Source organism: Microcaecilia unicolor, chromosome 4 (assembly GCF_901765095.1).
Source record: "Microcaecilia unicolor chromosome 4, aMicUni1.1, whole genome shotgun sequence".
In the NCBI taxonomy this organism is placed as follows: Eukaryota; Metazoa; Chordata; class Amphibia; order Gymnophiona; family Siphonopidae; genus Microcaecilia; species Microcaecilia unicolor.
In genome coordinates this window covers 339,031,852-339,049,690 of record NC_044034.1, presented here as the reverse complement: position 1 = coordinate 339,049,690, position 17,839 = coordinate 339,031,852, and the positions used below count along the sequence as shown (strand labels likewise).

General features: G+C 42.8%; 1 protein-coding gene across 2 annotated transcripts in view; it reads left to right on the top strand.

Moving 5' to 3' along the window:
• Window positions 1-17,839, top strand: part of LOC115468125 (granulocyte-macrophage colony-stimulating factor receptor subunit alpha-like) — a 56,507-nt gene that overhangs the window by 28,539 nt on the left and 10,129 nt on the right. For both annotated transcript variants that reach the window (XM_030199654.1, XM_030199655.1), the window contains 3 exons: window positions 4,820-4,968; window positions 11,968-12,112; window positions 17,093-17,183. In XM_030199654.1, the coding sequence (XP_030055514.1) occupies window positions 4,820-4,968; window positions 11,968-12,112; window positions 17,093-17,183 (385 nt within the window). The remainder of the gene's footprint in view (window positions 1-4,819; window positions 4,969-11,967; window positions 12,113-17,092; window positions 17,184-17,839) is intronic.

Genomic DNA, 17,839 nt, shown 5'->3' with positions numbered 1-17,839 from the left:
CATCAAGTAGTAAATGCTTCTAAAATATGGGGCTACAAATCTAAAAGCTCATTGTTATCAAAAGACAGGCATCCTTCATTGTGGATTCAACCAAGTATGAAACTGCGGTGAATGGAGGGAGCAGCCAAAGATATATAAACTCAGATTTTCTGATAGCAATTGTGCACCTATTCCTCTAAGAGCATTTCTTTAATTCCTAAACTGAATTTGTCAGACCTGGGCTCTCATGTGTGAAGCCATATGGTGCTAGTGTTCAGTGACTTCTTTCCACTTTTCCTTTGTCTGGCACAACAGACAAAATACTCTGAGCCAGACAGGGTTATGGAGAGGGTAAGTGCTGAGACCATGCAGTCCTGTAAATGGAAGTGGAATTGCCCACGCAAGCATCTTTGCTGACAGCAAGTGCAGACAAATATCCCAGAAATCACTGCCTGTAGATCTGATGTTGTAGCTCACTCCCGAGGCTTGAACATACCAAACTGCAAGACCACAAGCCAATGTGCATGAGTCACCGTGCTTCCTAGTCATGATGGGTTCTACAATGACTGTCCTCAGATTGCCACACATGAAAGAGAGTTTCCAGTGCTGCACGGAAGTGTTATGACTCTGAAGACAGAAACAAGTTGCAGTAGCCTTGTTAAATTTCTGATGAGGCTTTTTGACCACCTTTGTTGCTTCTGTATGAAAGTATAATACCCCCCCCCCCCCGCCCCATGAGATGCCCACACATATTTATACCTGTTCTGAGGCATTCACTAATGTCCTGGCCAATGTTAAGCACATCTGCATGCAATTTATAACAAAACCTGAAAATGCTATCATTAATCTGCTTCAATCAACAAAACATTCAAATTCTCTTTACAAACAAAACTAACACATTTCATCCTCGCCAAACTGGATTTTGGTAGTATCATAACACTGAATCAACATTGCTAGGCATTGCTATTTTTATATATAATCACCTCGACCACTCTCAAAGCATTCTCCTCTTATCTCTTGACCTTACAGTTGTCTTCAACTTCATCAGTCATAAGATACTACTTCATCACCTTCAGGATATAGGAATTACAGACATGGTTCACAATTGGTTCTGGTCATATTTAAAAGATAGGCAATATACTGTCCACTCCGGCAACAGTTTCAACTCCATACGCTCCAACTTCAGGATACCTCAGGGCTCAATCTTATCTCCACTTTTGTTCAATATTTTTCTGTCCCCATTGCTCACTTTGGCCCAATCCATTGGTTCTACTCCCTTCGTGCAAGCTGATGATATTCAATTTTTATGTCCAGTTGACCCTCAAGATCCCCATGAGATGTCAACAGTTAAGTACATAAGTATTGCCATACTGGGACAGACCAAAGGTCCATCAAGCCCAGCATCCAGTTTCCAACAGTGACCAATCCAGGTCACAAATACCTGGCAAGATCCCAAAAAAAGTACAAAACATTTTATGCTGCTTATCCCAGAAATAATTTCCCCAAGTCCAATTTAATAACTGCCTAATACGCATAACAAATTGGCTAAGCAATAGTCATTTAGCCCTTGATCCAGACAAATCAAAAATCTTGTTATTTACTAACCATCCCTCCAAACAGTTTCATCAGCCCATCCATCTTTGCAATCGCCCTGTCCCACAAGTTGATACCACATGCATCAGACCGTACAAGCACCGGACTTAGTTCTTCACAGCGGAGTCAGTCGACATGCAAACACACATGCAACCATTTAAGTTTTGGTTTTTATACCATTCATTTTCTATAGAGATCATCTGTGTTCATCCCATGCCTTTTTGATTTATATCACTGTTTTTCTCTCCACCACTTCACTTGTGAGGGCATTCTAGGTATCAACCACCCTCTCCATTAAAAATAATTTCCTGACATTACTCCTAACTCTACCACCCCGCAACCTCAATTCATGTCCTTTGGTTTTACCGTTGTCCCTTCTCTGGAAAATATTTGTTTCTGTATTAATACTTACAAGTATCTGAATGTCTGTATCATATCTCCCCTGCTCCTCCTCTCCTGTAGGGTCTACATATTCAGGTCTTCCAGTCTCTTCTCATACGTCTTTTGGCGCAAGCCCCATACCATTTTTGATGCCTTTCTCTGTACCGCTTCAAGTCTTTTGACATCCTTAGCAAATTGTGGCCTCCAAAACTGAACACAATACTCCAAGTGGGGCCTTACCTACGACTTGTACAAGGGCCATCAACACCTGGTTACACCTCTCTCTATGTAGCCTAGCATCCTTCTGGCTATGGCCACTGCCTTGTTACACTATTTTGTCACCTCAGATCCTCAGATACTATCACTCCAAGGTCCCTCTCCCTGTCTGTGCATATCAACCTCTCACCTCCTAGCACATACGTCTCCCTTGGATTTCTACTCCCTAAGTGCATCACTCTGCACTTCTTTACATTGGATTTTAATTGCCAAATATCAGACCATTCTTCTAACTTTTGCAGATCCTTTTTCATGTGTCCACTCTGTTACAATTCTTGGTATCATCTGCAAAAAGGCAAACCTTACCTTCTAACCCTTTGGCAATGTCGCTCACAAATATATTGAACAGAATGGACCCCAGCAGTAAATTCAATTAACCACCACCCTCTGGCATCTGTCTTTCAAGCAGTTCCTAATGCAGTTCACCACTTGTGGTCCTAACTTCAGCCTGCCAAGTTTATTCAAGAGGCTCCTATGAGGAACCGTGTCAAAGGCTTTGCTGAAATCTAAGTAGATTATATCTAGTGCACATCCTCAATCCAATTCTCTGGTCACCCAGTCAAAGAATTCAATTAGATTTATTTGGCACAATTTACCTTTGGTAAAACCATGTTGTCTTGGATCTTGTAACGTATTGGATTTCAGGAAATTCACTATCCTTTCCTTCAGCAATGCTTCCATTACCTTTCCATGTGTACTTGTATAAAAAACATTTTCTGTGTTTAAAACCAAGGATTTATACAATTACACCCCCAACATATGTCACAGCAGTAAAGTACAGTGGAGATTTGGGGAGAACTGTGATAAACGGATCTGCTCCTAGGGGACCCTCTCACCGGAGAGACACTGCAGGGAGCACTGAATTAAAGTGCTGCAACATTGGACATAAGGAGGATGATTTAGCCTGTTACCCAGGGTGCCTCAGGAACCTGCTTAATTTGAATAAGTGCTAACCTATGCCTGAAGGGGGAGCCCTAGATTGAATATGGAGTGGAGTAGTAGCCTAGTGGTTAGAGTACCAGTCTTGGCATCCAGAAGTGCCCAGTTCAAATCCCACTACTGCTCCTTGTGATCTTGGGCAAGTTACTTAATCCTCTATTGTCTCAGGCACAAAATTAGATTGTGAGCCACCTCGAGGTCGTATCTCAGCCTACACTTCCCAAATCGCAGAGGCATCAAATACAAGAAGATCTTCACTCCATCTTTCCAATACTCCTGTGCCAAGAATTGGAATGTCCTGCCGAAATAAAACTGCAAATGGATCACCAACTGTTCAAGAGGCTGCTGAAAGCCCACCTATTTGGAATGGTCTACTCCCCTTACACTCTTCAAAATCAATAGCCCCACTTACTTACCCCTGAAACTGTTATGCCCCCCTTCCCCTTCCTTGCCCAATTTTTGTCTCTTACCATTTCTCTTATTGTATTGTCATTTTTACTTATCCTGTGTTAGCCACATTGTGCCTGCATGCGTGGGAAAATGTGGGGTAGAAATGTACTATCTCTATATATAAAAGGCACCACCAACGTTCTAATGAAGCCTCCAGCCGGAAGTGTGAAGCGCCAGAGATATCCGGTTTCCCCATGAGTGAAGGAAAACAGCACAGCACGAAATCCCTCTCTCTGTAACAGTGAAGGACTCAGAGGGGGGAGGGAGAGAGACGCCCTCACTCTCTCTGTAACACAAACACAGCACAGCAGGAAACTTAACACTGAAGGACTGGACTCGGAGGGGGGAGGGGGAGGGGACAGACAGCACAGGGGAAGGGAGAGAGGGCAGAGGGCAGGGACACACACACTCCCACATGCACACTCTGAAGAAAACCTTGCTAGCCCCCGTTTCATTTGCATCAGAAACGGGGCTTTTTCACTAGTAAATAAATAAATACCCAGTGTACCTGAATGTAACTCACCTTGAGCTACTATTGAAGAAGGCATGAGCAAGTCCAAACATGATGAGGACTTTGGATCTCGCATAGATACCACAGGGAACATAACCAATATAATATTATGGTGGGCTGGATGATCTCAGAATTCTTGACTTCCTCACATAATCTATGGTGGGCAATTTAAAAAGTGTTTAGTCGAAGGCTTGCTCAGCTAGAGAAAATTGGGATACTTTTCATTTCACTACCAGCTTTTGTGTTGACCTTGAACAGGGGGGAGAGAATGGGATGCAGGGAGTAGTGAGAGACAGGAGGTCAAGGCTGCCAATGTTATGACTTAGAAATGATTTTGCTAGTGTTTATTCTTTAATGTCTTGTTCTCTTCATTGGTGCCTGACAATTAAACTATTCAAAGTATTCATACATGCTTCTTGTATGCAAAGAATATAAATTTGAAGCTTTCAAAACCTGACATAGTCCATTTCATTGTTCTTTAAAAATGTTACTTTTGGGGTGGGGGTGGGGGGCAAATAGGGCCAAAATGCTGAAAAGCTGGATAGACTTTACAGAAAATAAAGAGTTTAAAAATATATATATTGTTATGCTTTCCAGTGATACCATTCCTCAGATGGACAGCATTACTCAAATGCTAACAATGAAAGATTGGTGCTGATCTACAAATCTAACTTTTCAAATTCCTTTCAGAAAGGCTAAATCCTCCTGTAAATATCACTTTGAGACAGAATCAACAAGATGTCATAGTGGAATGGAAAAAGCCAGAAACCAATTATCCCGCATGTGACGAATGCTTCAGATATCACATATACACTGATGATGTCAGCAAGAATAAAAAGGTACTGTCAGAGAATAACAGCTCTCATTTAAATCATTGTCTTAAAGAATCTTTTGTGTGCATCTTAATCTATGCTACAGTGGGGAAAAAACACAGTACTCAATCTATATTTGACATACTGTACTGGCAGGAAGATTTCTCTGCAGCATAAAAACACTGATTTTTTTTTTCTAGCAAAAAAGGTGCCGGTACTCAAATGTCAGGCTACCCTTCAGGGGTGGGGTGATCACTGAGAGACCCACCCCACAATAGCCAGGACCCCTGCAACTAGTCACAGAATCTATGACAAGGCAGAATTGTTGTGTAGAGCCTGAGCTCTTTCATTAAAACTTGGGAACCATGGGTCAATTTTAGCAATGGAAAAGGTGCCAGTACTCAGTACCCCTAAGTACCCCCTCGAAAAAAAGCCCTGCATAAAACATTAGTTATTTTCACAATTTATTAGCAGATTGCTGAACGAGTTGGAAAACATTTCTTCCCTCCTCTCCCCCTTCCTCTTCCTCTCTCCAATATTTTAATAGTAAAGATTTGTGTTGAAACCCAGGGCCGGTGCTAGGGCTTCTAATGCCCCCCAGCAACATATTTTGAAGCCCTCAGGTCCAATCCCCAATCACCCTTCTTAAAGGCCTCCCCCCCCCCCCGGTTCAAATCCCACTGCATCTCCTTGTGATTTTGGGCACAGGAGTAGCAAAACATATTTTTAATTGGAGAGGTCAAATTAACCAATCTCGGGCCCAGCATGCAAGTTCTTGAGTTGATGATCCCAGTGTTGGGGAAAATATTGGTGAGGTCAAGACTCAAGTGGTCCACCCCATTCTGCTGTCTGTGCTTGTACAAGTCACGTAACACTCCACTGCTTCAGGGACAAACTTAGGGGCCTTTTACAAAGCTGTGGTAAAAAGTGGCCTTAGCGCCCTTACATGGGTCTTTTCCATGCCATAAGGCTATTTGTACCACAGCCATAAAAATGGCTTTTTTCCATGTTTAAGAAAACAAAGGGGCAGACGATCTGCAAACTCCAAAGTGGAAACTGTACAAAGCAGATCGTTGATAAACTGAGATGTATTTTATTAATATAACAGAATTAAAATATGTATACAGAAACTCATATACATATACATATCATAGCCCGACACAGGCCGTGTTTCGCCCTGCTGGGCTGCTTCAGGGGCTAGAAAATAATAAATAAATAATAAATTATGCGTCTTAACATCTAAATAGAAGCATAAAATGATAACATAAAGATTGCATAATTTGAACATAAATAATATTATAAAAAATATTTAAAAAGAAAGGTATAACATTAAAAACAGATATAGATTTGTCGTGTCAAAAACAAAATGACATAAAATATATATGTATATACATCTATAATTACATATAAATTAATATCATTAAAAACTATAGCATCAAGATCCCACAAACTCATTGTTAATAATGAAAGGATATAGCAGTTGAACAATCTGAAATCGCATATGTTGGTCACAAATGGTTAATATATCTACAACATATATATACAGGTACATGTTACAGAATTCCAAAAGGATAATTATATAGTGTCGAGAGAAACACATAGACAGTATATACAGGAAAATAAATACAGACATAACATATTCAGACATCAGACAGCCATCCTCAATAATATAATTCGAAAGGCACCCACCTATATAGTGGTATTCCACCATCAAACCAGAGATTTTACTGGAGAAAAAACTAAAGAAAAGAAAAGTGAAGATGAAAATAAAAATAAATATAAATAATAATAGTAAATATGAATATAAATATAAAAATAAAAATAAAAATGAGTATGGTCAACTATGAAAAAAAGAGTAATGTGATAGAAGAATGATATAATAAAAACTCACGTATATAGTCTATATTCTGAAAAAAACAGCTCGTCTGGAAATGCAGAAACAATTGGTTGTAAACCTGTATAAGAACAATGTGATAAGAGTATATATTTAAAAATATGTGTTTAAAACCGGTTTGCAGGAGTATTCGCAAAGAGACTGTGTGATTGAAGATCAATCGCAACGCTTCATAATTATGTGCTAGAGAGAGATTTTTAAAGCCATTGTAGCGTTACTCTACGTGTGCCTAAACTTAGATAAAAAGGTTCCAAAGCTTCTAAAACAGTTACAGCGTCGCGCTATTTTATGCTTCTATTTAGATGTTAAGACGCATAATTTATTATTTATTTATTATTTTCTAGCCCCTGAAGCAGCCCAGCAGGGCGAAACACGGCCTGTGTCGGGCTATGATATGTATATGTATATGAGTTTCTGTATACATATTTTAATTCTGTTATATTAATAAAATACATCTCAGTTTATCAACGATCTGCTTTGTATTTTTTCCATGTTTTACATTAATGGCCATGTGCTAATATTGCTGTTAGCACACAGCCATTTTTAAAAATTAAGGCATGAGGACTTACTACTGCCAGCCATTTTGTAGACGGTAAGGGCTCACACCGTATCCGTGTGCTAACTTTTTAGCATGCGGTAATATAGCTGTGCTAACTGGTTAGTGCAGGAATGCCCACTCTCTGCCCTTGACACATCTTTTCAGAAAAAAAATATAGTGCATGCAGATTTCCGGATTGCCGTAGGCAGTGCGTTTTGTTTTGTTTTTTTAGCAAAAAAGGTGCCAGTACTCAAATGATAAGGCAGAATTGGTGTGTAGAGCCAATTAAAACTTTCATTAAAACTTGGGGTCCATGGGTCAATTTTAGCAGACAATGAAAAAGGTGCCGCTACTCAGTACCCCCTCAAAAAAAGCCCTGGCCTACTATGATAGGTATGTGTGAGCACTTAATGCACCTTAGTAAAAGGGCCCTTAGATTGTAGCCAGGGGACAAGAAGAAACCTATGGTACATGAATTTAACTTGTTTTGAGCTACAACTGAAAAAAAGGCGTGAGCTAAATCCAAACTTTCTTTCCTTTACTGAATTTGATAGCACACCTCACACAAAAAAGCCTGAAGTGTGTAACAGACAAAATAAAATCCAGCACATAAAATAAAATACATCCCCTCCCTACCAACACACATAAAATGAAAATACCCATCATCTCTGTAAGTCCTGTCCCAACAATGACCTTCATGAATGTCACAATCTTTTACCTTTCAACTGCTGAAAGTCTTACAGTAAAGCCATGCTCTTAATAAAACCTCTCTAATCACAAATCCATCGGTAATGTATTCTATAGTTTAGGACCTATTAACACAATCTCTTTAGAACCTCTCACCCCCACCCCTGATCCTCTTCTTAATGCTCTTCCATTCCCAATCCTCTTGCGTAACACCTTTGATCCCCCTCTTAAAGAATCCCCACCCCCCAAACCCTTCTGGCACCTGCCACATACTTTGATGTTTAATTTTAAAAAAAGCAGTTAAATATTTGCAAATAAATAATAGAGAAGGGGACAGATGTGATCCCCAGATGCTCCTACCCCAATGGTTCCCTGGTTCAAAATGGCCACCTCAGCCCCTTAGACCACTGTTCTCTCTAAGCGGAACAGAAGTCCTTCAACTGCATTGCTGCTATTGGGGGGTACTGCTTTAATATTGTGCTTTCTATCACTAGAGACAGACAGGCTCCCTGGAGACTTGCAGAGTTTACCTCTCTCACTTTGAAAATGTGATAATGAGACAGCACCCCCCACTGGCAGGACTGTAGGTGGAAGACTCCTGCTCAGTTTAGAGGGAACAGTGACTTATACTACTATGAAACAACCGCTATGGTGCTGAGACAGTCATTTGTGTGGGTCAGAAATAGACATTTTCCCATTACAAGCCACACAGCGCTTGAAGCCCTGTTTCTTCGGTGGCATGGCAGGGAAGAAAATCGCTGCTAGATTAAATTCTTTGAGTAATGATGGAATTATGATGACAAAAGTCAAAACCGGTTAAAGAAAATAAACTTATTGCATGAGTTAGGAAAACGAGATCGCAGGTCTAACCATCTGCGGAAAGAAGAAAACTGTTAAGGGGGCGGTGTCACTCGGTATTTATGCTGGCCCGGGGGGGGGGGGGAGGGGGGCGGGGGGATCGGCACAAGTGCATGTCTAATGACTTTAGTTTTATGCTTTACTACGGGTCCGGGTTAGTGATGTCACGGGAGAGTCACTTCACTTGTGTGGCTGCAAGATAGAATCTGTCCAGGGAGAACAGTGGCTTATGCTACTATGAAACAACCGCTGTGGTGCTGAGACAGCCATTTTGAGGCAGAGAACTGCTGGAGTAGGAGTGTCTGGAGATTATTCCTGATTTCCCCCTCCCCCCCCCCCCCCCCCCCCCACTAAGCTTTGCATCTCATTAGTTTATTTGTTTTGCAGTACAAAAATTCAAGTATTAAAGGCATGTAATGTATGTTTTAGCTAATAAAAAAAACCATGTTATTCCCTTAATACACTGTAGTAATTTTCTTTCTAAGTTGCTGCTTGAAACAGTGGCGGGTGAAGCGACTTGTACAAGGTCACATGAAACTGGTAGTCTGTAAAGAATGTTTTCGATATGCATCACATAGAATGATTTTAATCAGTTTTGCAGTCTATAAATTTGTTATACAATACATTTCAGTGGGAAATGTGGGATCTGAATCTTTGCTTCACTGATACTTGGCCTAGTGCTCTAACCTCCTTACCATGCCGTTTTGCTGTCTTCTCTCTTTACTGTATATTAGCATAATGTAATCTAGTTGTTGCTTGGTCAAAAAAAAAAGAGGGTTGGTCTATGACTACCTCTTCTTACATTCTATATAAAAATACATTTTTTCCAAGTACATGTTTTCAGACTTTGCATGCATTAATTTTTTTCTTAGTACTTTTTAAAAATTAAATCTTTGATCCTCATTGACTGTTACTCTGAAAAGAAACATTTGTTTAGCTCCTCCTTGAAGACTGTTGATGCTAAAGTCAAAGGTGAAGCTACATCCTGAGTCTCTTGAAGTAACTGGCCAGTGGCCTGGTCTGATCTTTGGAGGCTGTTGCATCACTTCTAACATTGAGGTGGATGGATGGTCTTCTGGCTAGGGTTACCATATGTCCGGATTTACCCGGACATAACCTCTTTTTGAGGACATGTCCGGGCAACCGGGCGGGTTTTGCCAATCTGCCCGTTTGTCCAGAAATCCAGACAAACGGGCAGATTGCTAGCCTCCCCTCCCCTTACTTACTACTGCCCTGGTGGTCTAGTGACCTCTTCCACCTTCGGGGCAGGAAAGAGCCCCCTCTTTCCTGCCCGGAGCGCTGCTGCCCTGCATGCATCCTTCCTGTTCCTCATCTCGGCGCCGATTCAAAATGGCCGCCGAAGTGACCTCGCGAGACTTCAACTCTCGGTGGCCACATGGATGTTCCAATCCATGTGGAAACTCAAAAGAGTAAAACCTTTCTTCCCGAGATATATCTTCCGCACCCTGGTACAGTCAATGGTAATAAGTCACCTGGACTACTGTAATGCACTATATGCCGGCTGCAAAGAACAGACTATCAAAAAACTTCAAACAGCCCAGAATACCGCCACCAGACTCATATTTGGAAAAACTAACTATGAAAGCGCAAAACCCCTAAGAGAGAAACTTCATTGGCTCCCACTCAAAAAACGCGTGGCGTTCAAGATCTGCACGATTGTACACAAAATCATTCACGCAGACGCCCCAATCTACATGTTAAAACTTGTGGACTTGCCTCCCAGAAACGCAGAAAGATCATCCCGCAAATTTCTCAATCTGCACTTCCCCAGCTGTAAAGGACTAAAATACAAGCTGATACACGCCACCACCTTTTCCTACTTGAGCACGCAGCTATGGAATGCCCTACCTACAGACCTGAAAGCGACTGAAGAAATAACTAACTTCCGCAAATCTCTGAAGACACATCTCTTCCAAAAGGCCTACAAAGAAAATACATAGCCTACGAAACTACCTCAACAATCCACACAGTTACTACAGTTCACCTATATCCTACCTAACAACTTCCGTCTATCTTCCTTTACCTAATCTTCAAACTTTAATAATTGTATCTGTTACCATGTAATGATTAGGTCTATCTTCCCTACCTAATCTTCAAACATTAAGAATTGTACCTGCTATCATGAAATGATTATGTCATAACCATACTCTGTAAGCCACATTGAGCCTGCAAAAAGGTGGGAAAATGTGGGATACAAATGCAATAAATAAATAAATACATTTTGAATCGGTGCCAAGATGAGGAACATGAAGGATGCATGCAGGGCAGCGCTCCGGGCAGGAAGGAGGAGTCTCTTTCCTGCCCCGAAGAGGTCACTAGACCACCAGGGCAGTAGTAAGGTGAGGGGAGGGGGGTGACGGGGAGGAGAAAATGTGACAGGGGGCGGAGCATGTGTCCTCCTTTTTGGGGGACAAAATATGGTAACCCTACTTCTGGCCAGGAGGACTTATATAGTATGGCAGCAGCCACTAATTTTGAGCTCTCAACCATGCTCCAGCAAGAGCCAATATCAATTCTCCTTAGCCTCTGTAGGTTTTGTGTGGGTCATGAAAAAAAGACCCAGGGTAACCTTTGGTATCCATGAAGACAAAGATGAATCCTCCTTCTTTGTATGGGTGGCAGTTGATGTATGATCCCAATGGGGTCTTATCAATGCTTGACAGCAAAGAAACCCCATGACTCCTGAATGTTAATGCGACCCCAGTGTCTGGAGCCGCTTCTGGACCCTTTGGGACCAATGCCTTTAATGCCACACATTGAATATCCAGGTCAAATTCAGCTCACAGTGGTCAAATTTGCTGACCACTGTGAGCAAATATTAGGGCGTATGTTTTTTGCATTGTACTGCAGAGCACACCAGGCTAGATTTGATAAAGCATGCCCACTAAAAAAAATGTCAGTATTAAAATTATTTTCCAAAGAAATATAGACAACACTAAACCTAGTTATTAAAAAAAACTGATGTAATAAAGTTGCTAATGTAATAAGTGTAATTATTTATCAATATGTTTTCTTTATCATTTTGCAGATAAATGTTACAGTGAAAGACCAAACTTCATACCAAATTTCTGGTTTAAATCTGGACAGAGTGTACACTTTGAAAATGAGAGCACGCTTAGAAAACCTTGACAAAAATTATGAGTGGGGTGAATGGAGCCCATCAATTGAATTTGGTAATATCTGAATGCTGTGAATTTTTGCATCTCAATTTACTCCACCTAAACCTTACAAGTGTAATAGCCTAGGTAGCTGGGGTGCAGAGCGGGAGGGGGAGGGGGAGGGCTTCACATTTCATCACCAAGACAGTTCATCCCATGACACTTCATCACCACCTCCGCATGGTATTTGTTTCTTGCGCATTTGTTATGCACTGTTTTTCTGAGCCAGATAGTGTCGCATTTTTTTCTTGCATGTATGTTAGGAGCAAGAAAATCTGATCAATAGAAAATCTTATACAAAACTAATAGTGCTCAACAACAACTTTTATTTACAATATAATCAAAGTTTTTCATGTTTTCAATAAACTTTTATTCAATTTTTAATAAGTACAAAAGACAATGTGAGAGGCATGCAATACTGCGCAAGTATACTAGAATGTCACTTGCATTATACAGGCTTACAGTATTCTTAACATAACATATAGTAACACAGTAAATGGCGGCAGATAAAGACCTATGTGGTCCATCCAGTCTGCCAACAAGAAACATAGTAACATGCTAACATAGTAGATGACGGCAGAGAAAGACCTGTACGGTCCATCCAGTCTGCCCAACAAGATAAACTCATATGTGCTACTTTATGTGTATATTTGACTTTGATTTGTATCTGCCATTTTCAGGGCACAGACCGTAGAAGTCTGCCCAGCACTAGCCCCGCCTCCCAACCACTTGACTCGCCTCCCCCCACCGGCTCTGCCACCCAATCTCCACTAAGCTTCTGAGGATCCATTCCTTCTGAAAAGGATTCCTTTATGTTTATCCCACGCATTTTTGAACTCCGTTACCGTTTTCATCTCCACCACCTCCCGCGGGAGAGCATTCCAAGCATAAACTCATTTTACACGATAAGTGATACTTTATATGTATACCCGAGTTTGATTTGTCCTTGCCATTCTCAGGGCACAGACTGTAGAAGTCTGCCCAGCACTGTTCTTGTACTAAAAGTTCTGAAGCTAATGTTGAAGCCCCTTAAAATTTATACTCAAGCCCATCCATATCTATTCAGTCACGATTAGGGCATAGACTGTAGAAGTCTGCCCAGCACTGGTTTTGCTTCCCAATTACCGGTGTCACCACCCAATCTCCTCTAAGATTCCATGGCTCCATTTCTTCTAAACACTGTATTCATATTAAATTTAACGCTTTGCTTTTTGGAACAGCAGGTTGAACACCGGCTACACCTACCCCCCCTTTCAAATCAACATAATCACCAGCTACTCTGTGAGATCTACTTGTCTGTTTCTCCATCTGTGGGCACTTCCGCTTTGTCTCACCATTAAAATATCATTTTCAAACAGTCGTGAAATATGGTCTTTCATTCATGTACCAGCACCTGGTAATACATGAATTAAAAACAAAATAGAGCTGTCAAGCTACCTGTCAAAGAAAGTTATGCAGGAACCAGTTTTAGTGTTATCATGGGCAAGTTAAAATCATATCCATAGATGCATATCCATAGTCATATCTTCATATTTTTTTTATGTGGCCATCTACTGCACATGTGTAAGAAAACAGCATTACCATGCAAAACAAATACATATGCATACAGTCTCTGCCTCCAGGTAACAGTGCAATTTAACTGCGCTTATAACCATGCTTAAAATTTACAAGATATTTTGTTGTTAATAATTGAAAACATTTGCAGTAGGCAGCCAGCCATACCCAGTAGGGTGTTATTGTAAACCACTTTGATGCCTATGTGTAGGCCTTTTGCCGCTATATTAAATGTGTCAAGTAAATAAATAATGACCTTTGTGCAAGTTTTCTGTGCACATATTTGAGTACATTTCAGTACGTAAGTATTGCCATACTGGGACAGACCGAAGGTCCATCAAGCCCAGCATCCCGTTTCCAACAGTGGCCAATCCAGGTCACAAGTACCTCGCAAGATCCCCAAAAAAGTACAAAACATTTTATGCTGCGTATCCTAGAAATAAGCAGTGGATTTTTCCAAGTCCATTTTAATAATGGCTTATGGACTTTTCTTTTAGGAAGCTATCCAAACTTTTTTTAAACCCCGCAAAGCTAACTGCTTTTACTACATTCTCTGGCAATGAATTCCACAGCTTAATTGCACGTTACGTGAAGAAACAATTTATCTGATTCATTTTAAATTTACAACTTCGTAGCTTTATTGCGTGCCCCCTAGTCCTAGTATTTTTGGAAAGAGTAAAGAAGCAATTCATGTCTACCCGTTCCACTCCACTCATTATTTTATAGACCTCTATCATATCTCCCCTCAGCCATCTTTAGTTCAAGCTGAAGAGCCCTAGCCTCTTTAGCCTTTCCTCACAGGGAAGTTATCCCATTCCCTTTATTATTTTCGTTGTCCTTCTCTGTACCTTTTCTAATTCCACTACTTCTGTATGTGTTGAACACTGTTCCCTCTATGCTGAGCTGAGTCCTCCACCTACAGTCCTGCCATTGGGTGGTGCTGTTTCACTATTACATTTTCAATAGTGTGGGACAGGCAAGCTCTGCAGGACTCCAGGGAATCTGCCTGTCCCTAGAGATTGAAAACATAATATTGAAGCTCCACCTCCTCTGGCAGCAATGCAGTTGGAGGATTCCTGCTCAGCTTAGAGGGGGCAATGCTAATGAACAGGGTTGCCAGGTGGGCGGTTTTACTGCCCAATTGAGCGGGTTTTCGCCAGCGGCGGCGGGAAAATTTTGCCGGCCATGGGATGCGTTTTTTTGGGCGGTTTTCCCGTTGCCGCTGTGCGAGTTCAGCGGTTTTTTCCGGGGCTTCTATTGGTCCAATTCGGTCCAATAGAAGCTTTTCTGGGGCTTCTATTGGTCCAATTTGGTCCAATAGAAGCTTTTCCGGGGCGGGGTTGACATCAGGGATGATGTAGGGGGTGTGGCTAGTAACGTGGGAGGTGGAGTTAGTGATGTGGGAGGCGGGGTTAGTGATGCAGGGGCGGAGTTAGGTGATGCGGGGACGGGGTTAGGTGATGCGGGGGCGTGGTTGGTGATGCGGGGGGCGGGGTTCGGTGATGCGGGAGACGGGGATTGGCTACAGGCGGTTTTTGGGCTGGTTTGGGGCTGGGAAAATTTTTCCCAGCTGGCAACCCTGCTGATGAAGTGTCATGTGATAAACTGCCACATGATCAATTGTAAGATGTTGAACTGGCCCAGTGATGAAGTGACACAGTGAGGAAGTGCCGTTTGATGAAGTGATGTGGTGATAATCTCTTGGTGATGAACTGTCATCAAAACCTTCACAGTATAGGGTAGGGGCAAAACTCCAGGGGCATGTGTTGGGTGGGGAGAGTATTAACTCTCGAGAGCCTAAATTTCTGTGGGATGCTGCATTTGATCTGATCTTCTCTTGGGCACATTACTAAGTTCACTGTCCAGGCCAGTCTCTGGCCGTAGCGAGGGGAGCTGACACCCGGGGCGGGTCACCGCTGCGCACCCCCTTCCCCGGGTGCAGCATGGCGCACCCTCCTCCCGCTGGAGCGCACCCCCCCCCCCCGGAGTGTATACCTCCACCCCCCGGAGCGCATACCTGCGGCGAGGGGCGGACGGGAGGGCCGATCCACCCCGACTGCACGTTGCTGGGGTGTGTCGGCTCCGCGCTGGTTCACTGCTCTCTCTGTCCCGGAACAGGAAGTAACCTGTTCCGGGGCAGAGAGGGCAGTGCACCAGCGCGGAGCCGACACCCCCCCAGCGGTGTGCACCCGGGGCGGACCCCCCCGCCCCCCCTTCCTACGCCACTGCTGGTCACCACTGTTTCCTCTAAGCAGGTCTGCCGAGAGACTGAGCCGGGCCTGGGGCAGGGCCTCTGCTGCTTCCCCCCCCCCACCCGATCACCACTGTTCCCGTCCCTTCCCTCCCCCTCCCTCCAGGATCGCTGCTGCTGCAATTGAGGTACCTTGGGGCTGCCGTGGATCCCGATGCCCTACCAGCAGAAGAATCCAGCACTGCTCTTCACTCCATGCCTGCCTTGCCCCTGCAGCTGCTTTTTTTTCTCGTCTCGCATGCTCGGTTTCAAAATCGAGCATGCGCCTGAGGGGGAAAAACAGCCGCTCAGCACGGCTGTAGAAGCGAGCAAAGAGCAGTGCTGGAGGAGGGCTCGGTGCTGGAGTTTTCTCTCTCCTGCTCCTGTCAGGACCTGATCACGTGGGCCCATCAGGACCAGGAGAGAGAGAGAGAGAGACCCCGGAGCTGGCCTCCCTTGGAGGCCAGGCCTGGGGAATTTTGCTCCCCCTGCCCCCCCCCCCTCTCGGCGGCCATGCCTCTAAGCTGAGCAGGAGTCTTCCAGCTATATTGTTGCCATTAGCGGGTGGTGCTTTAATATTATGTTTTCATTGGCTGGGGACAAAAAGGTTCCTTGAAGTCCTGAAGAGCTTGCCTGACCCACTGTTGAGAATGTGATAATGAAACAGCACCCCCTGCTGGCAGGACTAAAGGTGAAGGACTCCTGCTCAGCTTAGAAGGAACAATGGTGGTCACGCCTAACTTGTGTGCATGTATTTTATCTGTTAGGCTAGTTTTCTATAAAGGAAAGTAGGTGGCCACTTTCCTTTATAGAATTGGTTCCAGATAGGTGCCTCTTTATAGAATTACCCTCCTTGTCCCAAGGTGATTAGAGAAATATTCAGTGGCACTATTTTGATAAACAGAAAAGTTGAGTGGAGGAGTAGCCTAGTGGTTAGTGCGAGCCTGGGGAACTGAGTTCAATTCCCACTGTAGCTCCTTGTGACTCTGGGCAAGTCACTTAACCCTCCATTGCTCCTGGTACAAAATAAGTACCTGAATATATGTAAATCACTTTGAATGTAGTTGCAAAAACCTCAGCAAGGCAGTATATCAATTCCCTTTCCTTTTCTTTTGAATATTGAACTGATTTTTTTAAGCATCAAAATGTATAGTTATTAGCGCTATGAATCATAACTTCACACTGTGATGATGTGCTTTGTCTTTTGTCAGGTAATACTGTCCCATCCAGATTTTATATTATTGTGATACTCGTGATTATGGCAATCTTAATAGCAGTGTTCTCAATTCTCCTATGTCAAAGGTAAACTTATTTTAGGATGACTCCTGGTGCCGAAGTGGCAATTACACAATAGTATTGTTTCTGACCTGTAACAGGTATTTTCTGTCTACAAGCAGGATTGATCAGGCACATAAGAGGTGTCAGAGAGCAGCATGAAAATGGGGATTGTGGGCTTACCATGGGATTTCTGCAGGGATGGAAGAAATTGCCATGGGATTCCCATGGGATTGTAGTCAAAATCTCTGAACACTCCAGAATGAGGCTTGGAATGCACTGCAAGAGGCAGACTGAGGCTTGGAACACTTATTGGTTGAATAGTGAATACCATCCAAAAACCATGGGAGGCAGTTGGGGTTGGGAGGAAACAGAGGGCTGTGAACTAGTAAATAATAGCGTCAACTCCTGTGGGTACAGGTGGGGATGGAGGAGATTAATGGTGGGGACAGAATGGATCTTAGTGGATACAAGTGGGTATGGGTTACATTCCATTGGGGATAGGTGCAACTCTCTAGTGTCAGGTCAGAACAGCCCTTCCAGATTCCAGAACTAAATATAAAGCTCTTTGCATGGCTCTTCCCACACCCAGTGGTCTTCTCAGTTACTCAGTTATTTTTTTAGCTCAAGAAGGAATACAACTGTCTACTACTACTACTACTACTACTTATCATTCTCTAGAA